Source organism: Sander lucioperca, chromosome 1, assembly GCF_008315115.2.
Source record: "Sander lucioperca isolate FBNREF2018 chromosome 1, SLUC_FBN_1.2, whole genome shotgun sequence".
Lineage (NCBI taxonomy): Eukaryota > Metazoa > Chordata > Actinopteri > Perciformes > Percidae > Sander > Sander lucioperca.
In genome coordinates, this window is record NC_050173.1 from 14242792 (window position 1) to 14257763 (window position 14972).

General features: G+C 39.8%; 2 protein-coding genes across 9 annotated transcripts in view; both read left to right on the forward strand.

Annotated features, from left to right (window-relative positions):
• The window catches only part of LOC116053647 (cAMP-responsive element modulator-like), a 24987-nt gene extending 21966 nt beyond the window's left edge, over window positions 1-3021 (forward strand). For 4 of the 5 annotated variants that reach the window (XM_035999161.1, XM_031304753.2, XM_031304751.2 and 1 more), the window contains exon 6: window positions 2247-3021. In XM_035999161.1, coding sequence (XP_035855054.1) covers window positions 2247-2397 — 151 coding nt within the window. In that variant the 3' untranslated portion in view covers window positions 2398-3021. Of the gene's footprint in view, window positions 1-1796 lie in introns of all 5 variants that reach the window. The other variant, XM_031304750.2, reaches the window with a different exon arrangement.
• Window positions 3022-4717: 1696 nt separating this feature from the next.
• Window positions 4718-14972, forward strand: part of ccny (cyclin Y) — a 43937-nt gene continuing 33682 nt past the window's right edge. For 2 of the 4 annotated variants that reach the window (XM_031304742.2, XM_031304741.2), the window contains exon 1: window positions 4890-5591. In XM_031304742.2, the coding sequence (XP_031160602.1) occupies window positions 5438-5591 (154 nt within the window). In that variant the 5' untranslated portion in view covers window positions 4890-5437. Of the gene's footprint in view, window positions 4747-4889; window positions 5592-14972 lie in introns of those variants that run through there. The other 2 variants (XM_031304740.2, XM_031304743.2) reach the window with 2 other exon arrangements.

Here is a 14972-nt window from a genome sequence, read left to right on the forward strand (position 1 = left end):
AAATTGCAGTGTAGAATGCCAAAGATAGGTTAGAGTTATTTTAAATCAATAGTTCAGCAATTTGGGAAATGCACTTATTTACTTTCTTGCGGAGAGAAGAGAAGAGAAGATTGATACCACTCTCATGATACCAAGTATGAAGCTACAGCCAGCAGCCGATTAGCTTAGCATAAATACTGGAAATGTGGGGAATGCACCTACTGTACCAGCACCTCTGAAGCTCAACAATTAACTTCTTATATCTTGTTTGTGTAAGAACACTCTTACCGTTACATAGTCATAGTTTTTTTGTTCATGTTAAAAAATTAAACTAGATCAATATGTTGTTATTGGAACTCTCAAATGTTAATATCTGTATCAGCCTTAACACATCAATCTGGCTCTTTTGGAAACATCACCGTATTAGAGCGGCAAAGATTAATCAATTAGTTGTCAACTATTAAATTAATCGCCAACTTTTTCGATAATCGAGTCAATTTTAATATAAAAAAGTTCTTTGATTTGTACGGAGCCCCGGAGGTGACATGGAGGATAAAAAAAAAGAAAATCCAACAAACAATAAGGAAAGCCTTAGTAGCTACAAAGAATTTCTAATAAGGTTAACGGCGCTAGTATCACGACATAATGATTTCATCTCCTTGGTTGTCTAAATACATACATTGTTTATTTTGATAAGCATTACTAATTAATACAACGCAAGTGTTGTTATTTTCAAACTCGAGATCTCGAGTTTGAAAGTCAAGATGTTTTTTTTTCCTTCATTTTTTTTTTTTTTTCTTCCTCCATGTCACAAACTCGAGATCTCGCAAAAGTGTCCCCAGTACATGTTTTTTTTGTAATTTTTCCTTAGTTTTTTTTTTTCTTCGTCTTTTTTTTCCCCTCCATGTCACCTCCGGATTTCAGCTTCGTAAACATGAATATTTTCTAGTTTATTCACTCCTCTGTGACAGTAAGCTGAATATCACTGAGTTGAGGACAAAACAAGACATTTGAGGACATCATCTTGAGTTTTGGGAAACACTGATCAACATTTTTTACCATTACAATTTATAGACCAAACAAGAAATCGATTAATCGAGAAAATAATTTATTTAAGACAGATTAATCAACAATGAAACTAACCGTTAGTTGCCTTCTTACACTGTATACCTTTGGAGTGCCCTTTCTGCTGTGCCTACTGTGTAATACACAAACACTTAGTAAATACTAAATGACAATGTGTGACAATAAGTGCATGTAATAATAAGATCCACAAGCCTATCATCATTTCACCGCATGATTCTCCTCCATCCAGGGTGTTTAGCTGCTAATTCCTAGGTTGTCTGACTCCCAATGATCTGCTGTGCAATGCATGTTTGGAGTGAGAGCGAGTTGGCTGGCCAGCTATTAGAACTTGTGTTTGTAAGGAGGTCAGTTGAATGCGGCTAAGTCTGGTTTGCTGCTGAGCAAAATTCCTTACCTCCTGCTTTCAGCGTGCTATTTGCTTGCTGCCTGTAGAACTTTGAGCTTACTGTGTGTTTGCTGTCAACAGCCCTGTGTCACCACCGGCACTTTTTGGGGGTTTGTTTTTCTGTTGGTGATTTTGTGAAGTCCTATCCCGATGGTATCTAATGTCACAAACATGTTCATAATCATCCTCATCTGAGAAAACCTTTTGTAGCCTTTGTGTTTTGAGTTATCCTGTTTCCCTTGGTGTGAAACGGATTCATGGCTAGAATGAGTTCTCTGTTGTATCTGGGAGAAAAGCCAAGATGTCCAGGCATTTGTTTTTTTACAGTAACTATTGTTACTTCCAGGGAAGCCGCCCGGGAGTGTCGACGAAAGAAGAAGGAATATGTCAAATGCCTCGAAAACCGCGTGGCTCTACTCGAAAATCAAAACAAGACTTTGATTGAGGAGCTTAGAGCCTTAAAAGACATCTACCGACACAAAGTCGAGTGATTTCTTTGATTGTGTGGACTGTGTTCTGCTTCTGTGGGGTGTCTTGAGGACTTTGGTTTTGCTTATACAGACACACACACATACACACACACATACACACACACACACACACACACACACACACACACACACACACACATAAAACACTCCTTGTCCTTGCTGTAAAATGTGTTTACACCATGATGTCAATGTTTCTGGCTCTGATTATCCAAAGCGCCACCACCAGCAAAAACAAGAACCTTGTTTCAGGTCAGGTTTTTTTATTATCAGTGAGTATTACGAGGAGCTTATGTCCCTTTGAACAGGGATAGTGCCAGAAAATACAGGAAGAAAAAGAAGGACCATATGGACGAACTGCAGACTCGCAACATCTTACTGGAAAAAGAGAATGAGATGCTGAAGGCCGAGCTGCAGTGCTTGAGGCCACTCTGCCTATATCTGGCACCAAGACCTTAACTGCACTGCATTTAACATTCCTTTATGATCCTTTTCATCATTTGGCTATATTAAAATATATAAATTGATAGTGTTTGTGGTGGTCTGTTTGTTTCTATGGTTTGTTCATGCTGTATGCTGACAGAAGCCAAATGTTCAAAGGGAATCGGCTCATCAGGGCTTAGCGATGTTTGTGTTTTTATGTTATTCCACTTCAGAAATCCTGATGCAAGCATACTATCACTGCATTTATCACCCATCCTCTTTTGCATTCAATGTAGAGACCCACCAGGATGTGTAGTGCATCTGTATGAGGACTTATCTGCTTCTAACCTGTGGCGTTAATATTTATGTGGGCAGATTTACCCTGTAGTTTTCATAGTTTGCATTGTTTGTACCAATAAAAAGGGAAAACAATTATGACAACAAATACACGCGTTTGTGGAACTGTATTAACTTACTGTTTTAACTACAGTTTTTTGCTTCGTCTCAGTATACATGGCTGGAATTAGAACTTTTTAACAATCTTCTCTGTTGGTGCGTTATTTCTCCTCCGTAAGTTAACACCTTAGCTGGTGTCTTGTTATGATCACACCTTAATTACATTTTTGTATGCATTTGCTTTAATAAATTCCTTGCTCAGTCTCTCTGTGTTTTTTTTCTTCCACACAGTAAATATCAGAGCTACATACAGGACACTGTAATATAGTTCCATTATGAGTGTTTAATTAAGCTTTTATCGCCATGTGAGTCTTAACCTCGGGTCTCTGCTCAGAACGTGATGTGCTGTCCTTCTAAATTATGACTCAACTTCCTTGCTAGGACTGTCACTGACAAAGCAAGGCAATTTCTCTTTTATTACCTTTTGTAGATAACAGATATTCTGTGGAAGAGCCACACTCTTATTGCACAGTGCATGCTGGAAGAAAGGGGAAGTAGAATAAGTATTTAAAGATATTTTCCATAAATCACATCCACGGGAATGTTGAAGCTAAGTGGAAGGAAAGATTGGCCCCGGCTTTCAGTGATGACCTTTGCTGACTTAATGGATACAATCAACTTCTCATATACTCAATGATGTGTTGCAGTAAAAGGAAAAGTGTGTAGCTTCTCCAGGCACGTAACAAATAACCGATTAATAGTTCTTTTGTTTTGGGTGTCTGTAAATCATAGAGTGTGGTCTAGACCTACTTAACTACTGTAAAGTATCCTGCGATAACTTCTGTTAGGATTTGACACTATAAATAAATAATGGGGACACTATAAATAAAATTGAATGATGGGCCTACTGTGAAACCTTATACTTCTCCAGTCTATAACAAAACACAAGTCAACTTCCACCCTGCGAGGACACTGATCATTACACAGATAGGTTTGCCTGTACTATGTAAAATGATTCTAAATGCTGGGCACTCGTAGACACTCTTAAGTCTGTGATCTTGGTTTGCAAAAACACATTTCAGATCACAAAACACCTGATGTGGGCTGTAATGTGGGTGTATTCTCGCATTAAATGCAATGCAGTTGCAGTACCAGCAGGCTACACTACAGCACCATGTCTGATCATGTCAACCAATGTAATCATGCAAAAAAAAGCCCATCAATTCTCATACATTCTTCAGTCTCATCAGCATCATCAGAGATAGTCTGAGGCATCACTCTGTGTAGGCTACATATTGTCTTCTAATCTCAAAGGATTAGGCTATTCCTCAGGATCTCATTTTGTTTACATTCATCTCTAGTAATCTCACTTAATCCTGCAGAGGGGTTTAATATGAGCAACTATTCACTCTGGCACAGGCAAAAAAAAACGCCCTCATGGATTTGTTAGTCATGAGTTAAGATCAAATAATTAACTAATAACAAATAATTAAGGAAGTTACAGATGTCCGCGTTTGGGTTCATAACATGTCATAACCCAGGGATATACGTAGCGTTCACCCACCTGTTAAAACATGGATTACAAATTACTATGTATTCTTAGTTTACTATTATTATTCTAACTGTAGATAAATATTGGTGGATTGAAACAGACTATTGATAGACTTCAGGAACTCACCTGAACCCATGACAGTGTATTTTTCTATTCTATTTTAGGTTACCACCTATGATCCGGAACCTTTTCCATCACAGCAACAGCGCTGTCCTGGAAATATTGTCATGTCTACCTGCATACATGTAAAGGGAATACAGAAAAACGAACAGCAGGAAATGGAATACAGAGTAGGTAACTTAACGTAAAAAATAAATAAATGATCACTCCAACTGTATGTTGTTCTTTGCATAGGCCTATCGCTTTCAAAGTTAAACGTGTAAAGGACAAATAATGCCAACAAGATCCAGGAGTAGTAGCCTAGATCAAAAGTCGTGGTTAGTTTCGTAGTTTCTTTTTTTATTGTAATCATTATTGATTTATGTCGTGCTTTCGTGGGTTAAAAACCACTAGGCTGTACGGAATCCATTTAAAAGTGCGAAGCCATACTTATTGTCGAAAATCCCGACTTTCCGACGAGCACCTGAAAGCCCCACTGCAGCGGATGTAGCAGCAGTCTACACAGTACATCGGCAACCATGTAGCGCTGAGAGCAAAAATATATCTTCCCCCGACTAGCTAGCTAAAGAATCATGTAGCCTACTCATATTCATTCATGTCGTCATAAAGTTATAGTGTATCAAAATGTGTTATTGAAGATAACTGGACGCTCAGACCGAAATTGCAAGTCGAGTGAGTCGAGTGTGAAACCGAAGCCTGTTAGAGGCAGTAACGTTAGGCTATCTGCCCTCGCCTGGACGGCTGGAAGGGGACGTTGGGCTACTCTTTTAAATGTGTTAACATACATTGGTGTTTTATCATCCTTTTAAATGACTGCACTTGTTTTGCTAAGTGTAGTGTAGACTCGGGGGAAGGGCGTGTAACGGATACCGGGGTTTAGTTCGCACCAGGTCTGGCAATCCGCGTTACCGCCCCGTTTTTTCTCTTGTAGTAAAGCTAACAGCACGGCCAGGAGAAGGCTGAAGATACAGTTTGGGGTTTGGACTATAACCAAAACCTGCCTACAACATGGGGAATACAACGTCCTGCTGCGTGTCCTCGAGCCCTAAACATCGCAGGAGCAACCACTCCAGACTCGAGTCCTACCGGCCGGAGCCGGAGCTGAGCCGGGAGGACACGGGCTGCAACCTCCAGCACATCAGCGACAGAGAAAATTTAGACGGTAGGCTAAGATGCAGATGCAGTTACCCCCCTTTTCACTGACGTGTCTGACTGACATTTAAATAATATAAGAAACAAACACACACCAGTTATTATTATCATTATTATTGTTGTGTTGTGAAATTGTGATTTATTGCTCTAAAGATTGGGGCTGTAGTAGGCTATTGACAGATGAGAGAGAGAATGAGTGCTTGCAACATCTGTGCAAAGGATCCACCCACCCGTTACACCAATGTTCTACAATACTGTGGGCTTCCTTTTTTTTTAGTGGACTTCCAGCATGTTGGAAATCAGATATGGCAGTTGGTTAACAAACTGGGATGCAAGAGTACCAAGTTAGGCTACTTTTGCTAAGGAATTAGTATTAGTTTCACCATTGTCTTCCATCCATATTATACACTAACTTAAAACTCTGGTTCTTTGGTGGTCTGAGCCCTGACCCTGAGTTTGCGCCATCTCCACCATGTTTCTGTGTGTGTGATAAGGTGTGTAAGTTTGGAACAGTGTGTTGAAGGGCGAGTGTGAATTTGTGTTCCAGTGGGAGGTGATGTTATTATGATGGCCAGTGTTTATGGTGGGGTGTCCATTCGCTTCCTACAGGGAGTTGAATAGGACATGACGCAGCCACATATTCCAATGCTCATTAACACCAGCACAGTCACGCTTTACTGTACAGTTTAGATCTATTGTCTGCAGGGTCCATCTGGAGGTTTTAGGGCTTTCCCCAACAACATCAGATTTAGTGAACCTGCTTATGGCTTTCAAGACATTCACATATTGTTGGAGACAAAATATGCTTTTTTATTCACCAAAACAACTCTAGTTCTGAGATGGTTTTCTTGAAGCACAATTTAATTTCTAATAATAAGGTGTGTAATTGTGTATCATTGACACACACACACACACACACACACACACACACACACACACACACACAAAAACCAGGTCAAAATGCCACTTGGTATTATAGGCCTATCTCATTTTCTCTGGCATGGCAGGTTTTCTCCCAAAGCTATATTGCTCAGTCTAAATGATGTGCTGTAAAAAAGGCCAGTCAACCTCACTGTACTCCCTTTAGTGGACTCCCTGGAGTGGGTAATCAGGACAGCCTTGGGCTCTGAACTGCACCCGCTTCAGCATCTTTGTAACTGATGGAGCAGGCATGGAATGGGTCAAACGTGATTTGATCATTTTGTTTTTGGAGCCAAATACAGGTAGCGTGTATGGACTACAGCTGCACATAAATAGATATTTTACACCTATAGTCCATCCATCCATTTCTAGGTCTGGGTTGTGGTAGTAGTGGGCAAGGTAGCCCAGACATCCTCCCAAGTTACTTCATCTTGGGGTGGGTGATGGCACAGTGGATATGACACATGCCTTTGGTGTGGGAGATCTGGGTTCAGTTCCCTGCGATACATCAACCAATGTGTCCCTGAGCAAGACACTTAACCCATAGTGGCTCCAGAGGCGTGCAACCTCTGACATATATATATAGCAATTGTAAGTCACTTTGGAGCGTCAGCTAAATGACATGTAATGTAATGGGAACCCAAGGCATTCCAGGCTGTATGCGATATACATTATAATCCCTTCCAGCATGTTTTAGGTATAGAGGTGTCCTCTTAGTTGGACTGCCTGGAATTACTTCACAGGGAGGCATCCAGGAGGCATTCTAATCAGATGCTGGAACCACCTAAACTTGCGTCATTCCATGTGAAGAAGCAGCGGTTCTGCTCCGAGCTTGTCCAGGTGAGCCCAGACACCTTACAGAGGAAACTCAAGTTTGGTTGCTTGTAGGCATGGGCCGGTATGAGATTCATTCATACAACCATTATCCAAAGTTGGAACAGTAGTGTATAATTTTGACCCCTATCGTACCAAAAAAAAAAAAAAAAATCCAGAATTAACCCTAACCCTAACCCTAAGTCAGCATTTAGGCCACCATGAGACACTACAGTAAATATCTCAAATTTAATTCTTGATTAAGGAATTTTTAGAATGGTTAGAATCTGCAATGACTAGTTGATTAGATTGATGAGACGCTAAGAAGAAAAATGTAGAAAACTTTCGATAATCGTTTCAGGCATTTGTCGAACAAAGATGCTAAACATTTGCTGGTTTGCATACTGTCACAATGCTTTAGCTTAACTTACAGAATAATAATTAGCCTAAAACTGACATTTGGATATTTGACTTGGTAACAAAATGCTTGTTGCACACGTAACATTGGGCATTACGGTGAGTGGTAGGTGTAAGGATCCCACAGTCTTCTCATTCTTCCTGCTGATTCCTCCCATTCTGGATCCACTTTTGTCTTCCAAAAAGCTCTGTTTTTTCGGTTCGGCAGCTTATAAAAACTTAGTTATGGCTTATTTATCATGTTGTTAGTGCATCCCACCACACAGCAGCTTTTTGGCATTTTTCTATAGTTTGCTCACAGACGGAATTGACAAGGATGCACCTTTACACAATACAAGTCATGTACGCAATTAATTGTTTTCCCCTTCAATGGGGGGGGGGAGTGGGGGGGGACTTAAATGTGCTCTGTCTCTATGCTAACCATGGCACTCTGTACTTTAATGGGGACGCCCTGCCTGATCAAAAATGAAGCTGTCTGCTGACAGCTGCTCTGCTCTCTACTAGGTTCACATTTCAGAGAATGTAATTAATATTTTCCTCATTAATGACGTATTGTTTCACCCCGCCCGTAACCCATCTGCTATTAATCAGAATGTTGCGGGGCCACGGATATAGCTGCACCCCACACATCACTACTACGTACGTTGGAAAAGAAAGTTGATTGATCTGATTTATTGATCTCAGCATGCCTTTGTGTAAAATAGTGCTGACTGCATATACGTTGTTGATATTGTAACATATGCGTCTCCAGTCCATAGATATTTATATATGTGCATCCCTCTCTTGAGATTTTTTTTGGACAATCATTTCCTATATTGTTGTTTTTAACTCTATGGGGCTGACGATATACGTTTGTATACGACATAAAACCACACGATGCGCGATCGTAGGCTTTCCAGAAGCTTTGTGATCCAGCCTGGAACTACACTTTCGTTTGTCTTTTGTACAATGAATCCATAATTATGAATCCATAAATCAAGTTACGTAATGTTCGATATCTCCGCATCGCTTCAGGCCATCGTCATTCTGATTGTTTGGCATGAAAGCTAACAACCGCAGCGTCTTTTTGAAGACACAATCGTTCCAGAATGATAAAGCCACAACTGAACGGTCAGTTATTTATCTTTTCGTATGAAAAGGAAATTACATTGTTTTACTGTTAGCCCCGGCCATTTTGACTCCCAGAATGCACAATGTGGTGAGTGTGTTGACCAATCAGAGGCTGTTACTTATGCCAGGGATGAGGCAGGTCTCATCCAAATCACTTCTCTTGTGTCAAAATGACCAACAAAAAAAAAACACAGAGCCTGGGATTGTGCATCGAGTAAATGTGATGATGGAAGGAAGGGGAGAGCAAGAACAGGTTTTAAGCTGGTTTTTAGTGTTTGTCCTGTTTAAGCTGTTCTTTAGGTAATGACCCTTTGACCATGTCACTGGCCCTATCATGGCATTCCATCGGCCAGAAGACTCCTGTATCTATCCTGTGGAGCAATACTACTTGATTCAAGCAAATGAACACAGGACATATACTGTAGGTCATCATGCCCAACCCCGGCTATGTACAGTATAAAGAGCTGGTATAATCTTGAGGACTTTGTGAACAGTAAATATGGAAATGTGCAAGGAGACCATGTGACTTAGGAAGATTTGATATCTGTTTTATGAAAGAAAGAGGGAGGAAATAGTCACTCAAATGTTTCTCTTGCTTGATCATCTCTTATAAAGGAGGGCACCTTGATGGTAATCATTGTTATATTTTATTTGGTTATACCTTGAACAAATAGCATGATGTTGTTTGCATATAGCCTAGTGCATAAGCCTGTGTGTGTGTGTGTGTGTGTGTGACCCTGGCTTCGTTGAGCATGTGATCACAGAAAATTCAGCGACACGAACTGCTGACAGTGGTGACGACACTCTCAAACTCTTGCATGTGCACGAACAAAACCCACACAGTGCTCCTCACTGAACAGCCTCCTTACGAGTTTGAGAGGCTCTTTCGGATGGCCCCTTCCACAATTACGCTGTGTAATCTGATTCGCCTGAGCAATCACTTGCTCTCTATAATGACCCTGTGTGTTCTCATCGTAGCTTATACACCAGTCAGAGATAAAGAGGCTAGAGATTCATGCTTCACCTGGCAGCTTATTTATCTCCATTTATGTCTATTTGTGTTCATGCTGTCGTGCTATAGTGGTTGTATTTCATGCACGTATTAGGACAGAGATGCCGCACCATGCCAGTACTCTCAGGGTCAAGCACATCACTTGTCTTTGAGTGTGATAAAGACACGTCGACCGCGGGTATTTGGACCTAAAGGGTAGGTACGTTTTATGGTTGCTATTAACACAAAGGTTGCGCAATTGATTGATGATGGATTGATTGTTGATTGATCCCCAAGGGGAGGAAATCACCTGTGAAATACCCCCGCTCTCCGGCTAGTGTTGTTTCACCGGTGGCTTGTGTGGTCACCGAGCAGACTCCACACTCAAGATGCTTTCCAGGCTAAATGCATTTAATATGAAAAATGCATAGGTAGTCACATAAAGATATGTTGTTGTTTTTTTTTAAAGTCTATAAACGCCTTTTTGGAAATTGGGTGTTGTTGGCAGGCAGCAGTGATGTGGCTATAAAGGCTTTATGAGCATGGCTCCACACATCATGAAATAGCCCCTAACATTTTTATCTCAACCTTTTTTTTTTTTAAACAATACAAATTCAACAATAGAGAGTGCCATTGTTATTACATTTTGAATGTAAATAGAAAAAAAAGGAATAATATGTTAATAAATCACAGTTTCACTGAAGCGATTTCCAATATGTTGCCCTTTTTGGATCTAATATTTTTAAACGAGTGAAGAAACGGCCCTTTTCTCAGCTCATTATAAGAAAAATACAAGGCTAACTGAAAATCAAATAACTTGCCCAAACGTATTGCCGAAGCAGAGATTACAGATTGTCATTTACATATAGTGCATGCTGCTCAACAGAACTAGGTTCACCATCATTGCAGCGCCTAAAGGAGACATGGGAATCCTTTGTGATTTCCAGCCCCTCCAAACCAACAGCTACAGTCATGTGAAAAAATTAGGACACCCATGCTAAAGTTGACTAAAAAGAGGAATAAAAAAATCATCTTTTGGAAATTGATCTTAATGCCTTAATTAAAAAAAAATGAGGAAAAATCCAATCTTTAAGGACACCAATTTTCTCTGTGAATGAATAATGTATCGTAAATAAATAAATGTTCTTCCTTAAAATACAGGGGGCATAAGTAAGTACACCCCTATGTTAAATTCCCATAGAGGAAGGCAGATTTTTATTTTTAAAGGCCAGTTATTTCATGGATCCAGGATACTATGCATCCTGATAAAGTTCCCTTGGCCTTTGGAATTAAAATAGCCCCACATCATCACATACCCTTCACCATACCTAGAGACTGGCATGGGGTACTTTCCATAAAATCATCTCTCAATGCAAATCAAACCAGCTATTAGGCTAACTGAAATAAAACCATGCCAATCTCTAGGTATGGTGAAGGGTATGTGATGATGTGGGGCTATTTTAATTCCAAAGACCAAGGGAACTTTATCAGGATCCATGAAATAACTGGCCTTTAAAAATAAACATCTGCCTGCCTCTATGGGAATTTAACATAGGGGTGTACTTACTTATGCCCCCTGTATTTTAAGGAAGAACATTTATTTATTTACGATACATTATTCATTCACAAAGAAAATTGGTGTCCTTAAAGATTGGATTTTTCCTATTTTTTTTAATTAAGGCATTAAGATCAATTTCCTAAAGATGAAATGCAGCATTTTTTTATTCCTCTTTTTAGTCAACTTTAGCATGGGTGTCCTAATTTGTTCACATGACTGTAAGCTATTTTTTTTAGCCTAATTTGGTCAGAGAACATCGGAACGCTGTATTGCTGCACAGCGGCTCTAAGTAAAGGTAAACCGAGGCCCCTTATGATGTCGTCAGAAATAAGAGAGAAAGGAAAGCGAGATGGAAGATGAGACAGATGGATATCTCACCCTGTTTGGGTTTTACTTAACGCAGACATCTGTAAATGAGCAATGGCTCCAGGCCCAGCATTCCTCTCTGTCTCATCAGTGTTAAAGTTAGTTATTTCTGGAGCACGCACGCACACACACACACACACACACACACACACACACACACACACACACACACACACACACACACACACGCGCGCATTGATGAGTCTTGCTTGCAGGCTAATTGAAATCTGGACATGGATTATTCATGCCTGGTTGATGAGCCTGGGGAGTCTCCTAACTATGAATTCCAGACGAGTTGACCTAGATGTACGGGGTATGATCTGATTTTGTTTTGATTGTTGTTGAGGTGAAAACTGCTCCTTTTTGTGTCTGTGTTTTCTATGTCCCATGTAAAGATGCACACATTTAAATGTACATTCAGCCGACTGTTTTCCCATATGACTCATAGCCAGACAATGCATCAAACCTCAATTTCTAAGATCGGCAAAATCACAAACAACTATTTAAAAAAAAAAAAAAAAAAAAACGGCATGTGAGAGCCATAATCTAACAACACATTTCTGACCAAATAAATGGTAAATACATGAATAGTGTTAAAAATGGGTTCTTGTCCATGTCCGCCTTTGCGTAGAATGAATTTAGCAGAGTGTAGAATGAGCTGTCTGAAACCAGAAATTTGTCACAGAAAATGTCACATTTTGCGGGCAGCCTCTCAGAGTTGAAATCTGACAGATTATTTGTACATGTCACCTTGGGCTTTTGGAAATTATAGTTAATTATATTTTAGTTTTTCTACCATTTTCTCAGATTTTACAGAAAAAAAAGACTCATGGATTAATCAAGAAAACGATGGGCAGATTATTAACAATGAAAGTAATTGTTAGTTTCACCGCTAACTAAATAATCTAGGGGAGCTGGATTTTTCCTCTTGCGTAGTTTGTGTTAGGATTATAAATGTATCTGTCTAAAATGTTATGCAATAAATGCACTGTCCCTCTGGATTCAGAGCCTTGGGGCCAATGTGAGGCCAGGCATGTCTGACCTTTATGGCAGCACCTACAAATGTGTTAAACTATCTTGTATTTAGTGATGTGATGTGACATTTCAGTATAATTTGCATAAACTGATGCTTATGCATATTGGTAACATTCTTAGTACAAACATGTTATAGCAATGCATTTTTTTTTAGAACTGCAACTATCACTTACTTTCATTATTGGTTAATCTGACATTTATCTTTAACATTCATCGTTTTGTCAATAGAATGCATCATTTCTGTTGGTAATATGTCAATAATGTCGGTGCATCTCTACCCCAAATGGAGTATTTTGCTTGGTGTGGGATGTTCCTCTGTACTGCTGAAGGCATCATCTATTTCCACCACTGTCTTTCTGCTGGGATTTCTTCTCTTCCCATTGCAGTTTGCTGAATTACAGTCAGGGCAGTTACACCACATTCATTGGGCTATCTTATCAACACTGGTGTACCAAACTTTTCTTTATCCTTGGACAGCGTAGGACACAAATGGTAAGCCTTGCTTCATACTTCACAGCCAGGCCTTGCTTGTACTAAGCATTGTAGCTGCACTAAAAAACAAGAAGCAGAAGTGGTTGTGAGATTCTGAATCATGTCCGCTTAAGCGACTCATTTTCATTGCCTGAAAAAAAAAAAAAAAATTCAATTCAATTCATCGACTTGACGTCATTTTGGTTTTGCTCACGAAAGCCAGCATTTTCCCACAAGGAATACAAATCATTTCACAGGGAATGGTTTCCATTTCAAAAACAAATTGACTGATTCACAGAGTGTTAATGAAAACGCAATTGCCTGTGACAGTCTCATTGTGGTGTCTCCTTTGGCTTGACTCGGCCTCCACGTGGGAAGATGCATTCACTGCCCACAAATTACCTGCTCGCGTGTTCACTCATAGTGCTGCTGTCTCCGGAGAAATTCACATTGTAATGGTCTTCTGCCTGTTCTGATAAATAGAAAGGAGACAGCCTCTGAATCACTGCAGGAACACATTACAATAACAGAGAGTGTCTATATGTAACAGAAATTCATTCATTTCCAATGCTATTGAGCTGTAACACCTATCACATTTCTTATACACTATATTGGTATGGAATCTGTGAGATCCCCAACTTGGGAGCATACTTAGAGGGGGTAAAGTGGGGTGTAGTTGGTACCTGAGTTTATTGTACTGTTAAGTTTAAAAGTGGATAGTCTAAATTTGCAGAATAATGCTACCATTGTGTGAAAACCTTGATACTCTACTTTGTTTTACTAACTTGGTTTTGCATTGTGCTTAAACAACAAATAGGAAAAAGATTAGGGCTAATAAAAACCCAATGCAAATGTGTTTTTTTAATCAACAATAAAAGGACATTTTCTTCCTTGAATTGTTAAAACATTTTTGGAGCTAGATAGTACATTATATGTGGTTTAAATGTGGTACGAGTTGTAAAGGTGAATAAAAGAAACCTCAGGGCGCTAAAAGAAAGTCATCCTTAGCTAATAGAAAGAACAAAGATGAGAGAGGCAAATGTTGGGTGTGGAATGTCAACATATTAAGCACTTATGGGCAGAAGACCTGTTAAAGTAGTCGAGGTCCAGCCATGTCCACACAGAGCTATTAAAGGTCACATGCCATGAAAATTTCACTTTTATGAGGTTTTCTTTAACATTAATATGAGTTCCCCCAGCCTGCCTATGGTCACCCAGTGGCTAGAAATGGTGATAGGTATAAACCGAGCCCTGGGTATCCTGCTCTGCCTTTGAGAAAATGAAAGCTCAGATGGGCCGATCTGGAATCTTCTTCTTATGAGGTCATAAGGAGGAAGGTTACCTCCCCTTTCTCTGCTTTGCCCGTCCAGAGAATTTGGCCCACCCATGAGAGAGAGAGAGACATCATGGCTTGAAAACAAGCAAAGTGGCAGTTGGTCAAGGCCACACCCCCACCCTCCACCTTGCCCCCCCCCTCTCCTCCTTAATAGCATTTAAAGTAGGGCTTTGACGCCGAACTTCAATATTCAAATATAATTTGAATATTAAAAAAAATATTGATATTCGAACGAATATTAGGCAGCCCTTAATATTCGAATTTTGAACCTGTTATGGGCATTATTTTTTTGTAAATGTGTTTGCTTGTAAACCTTGTTTTCAATTCAGATTCCGAGGCTTTTTCACGCATTTCAAAATGTAACTACACGTCG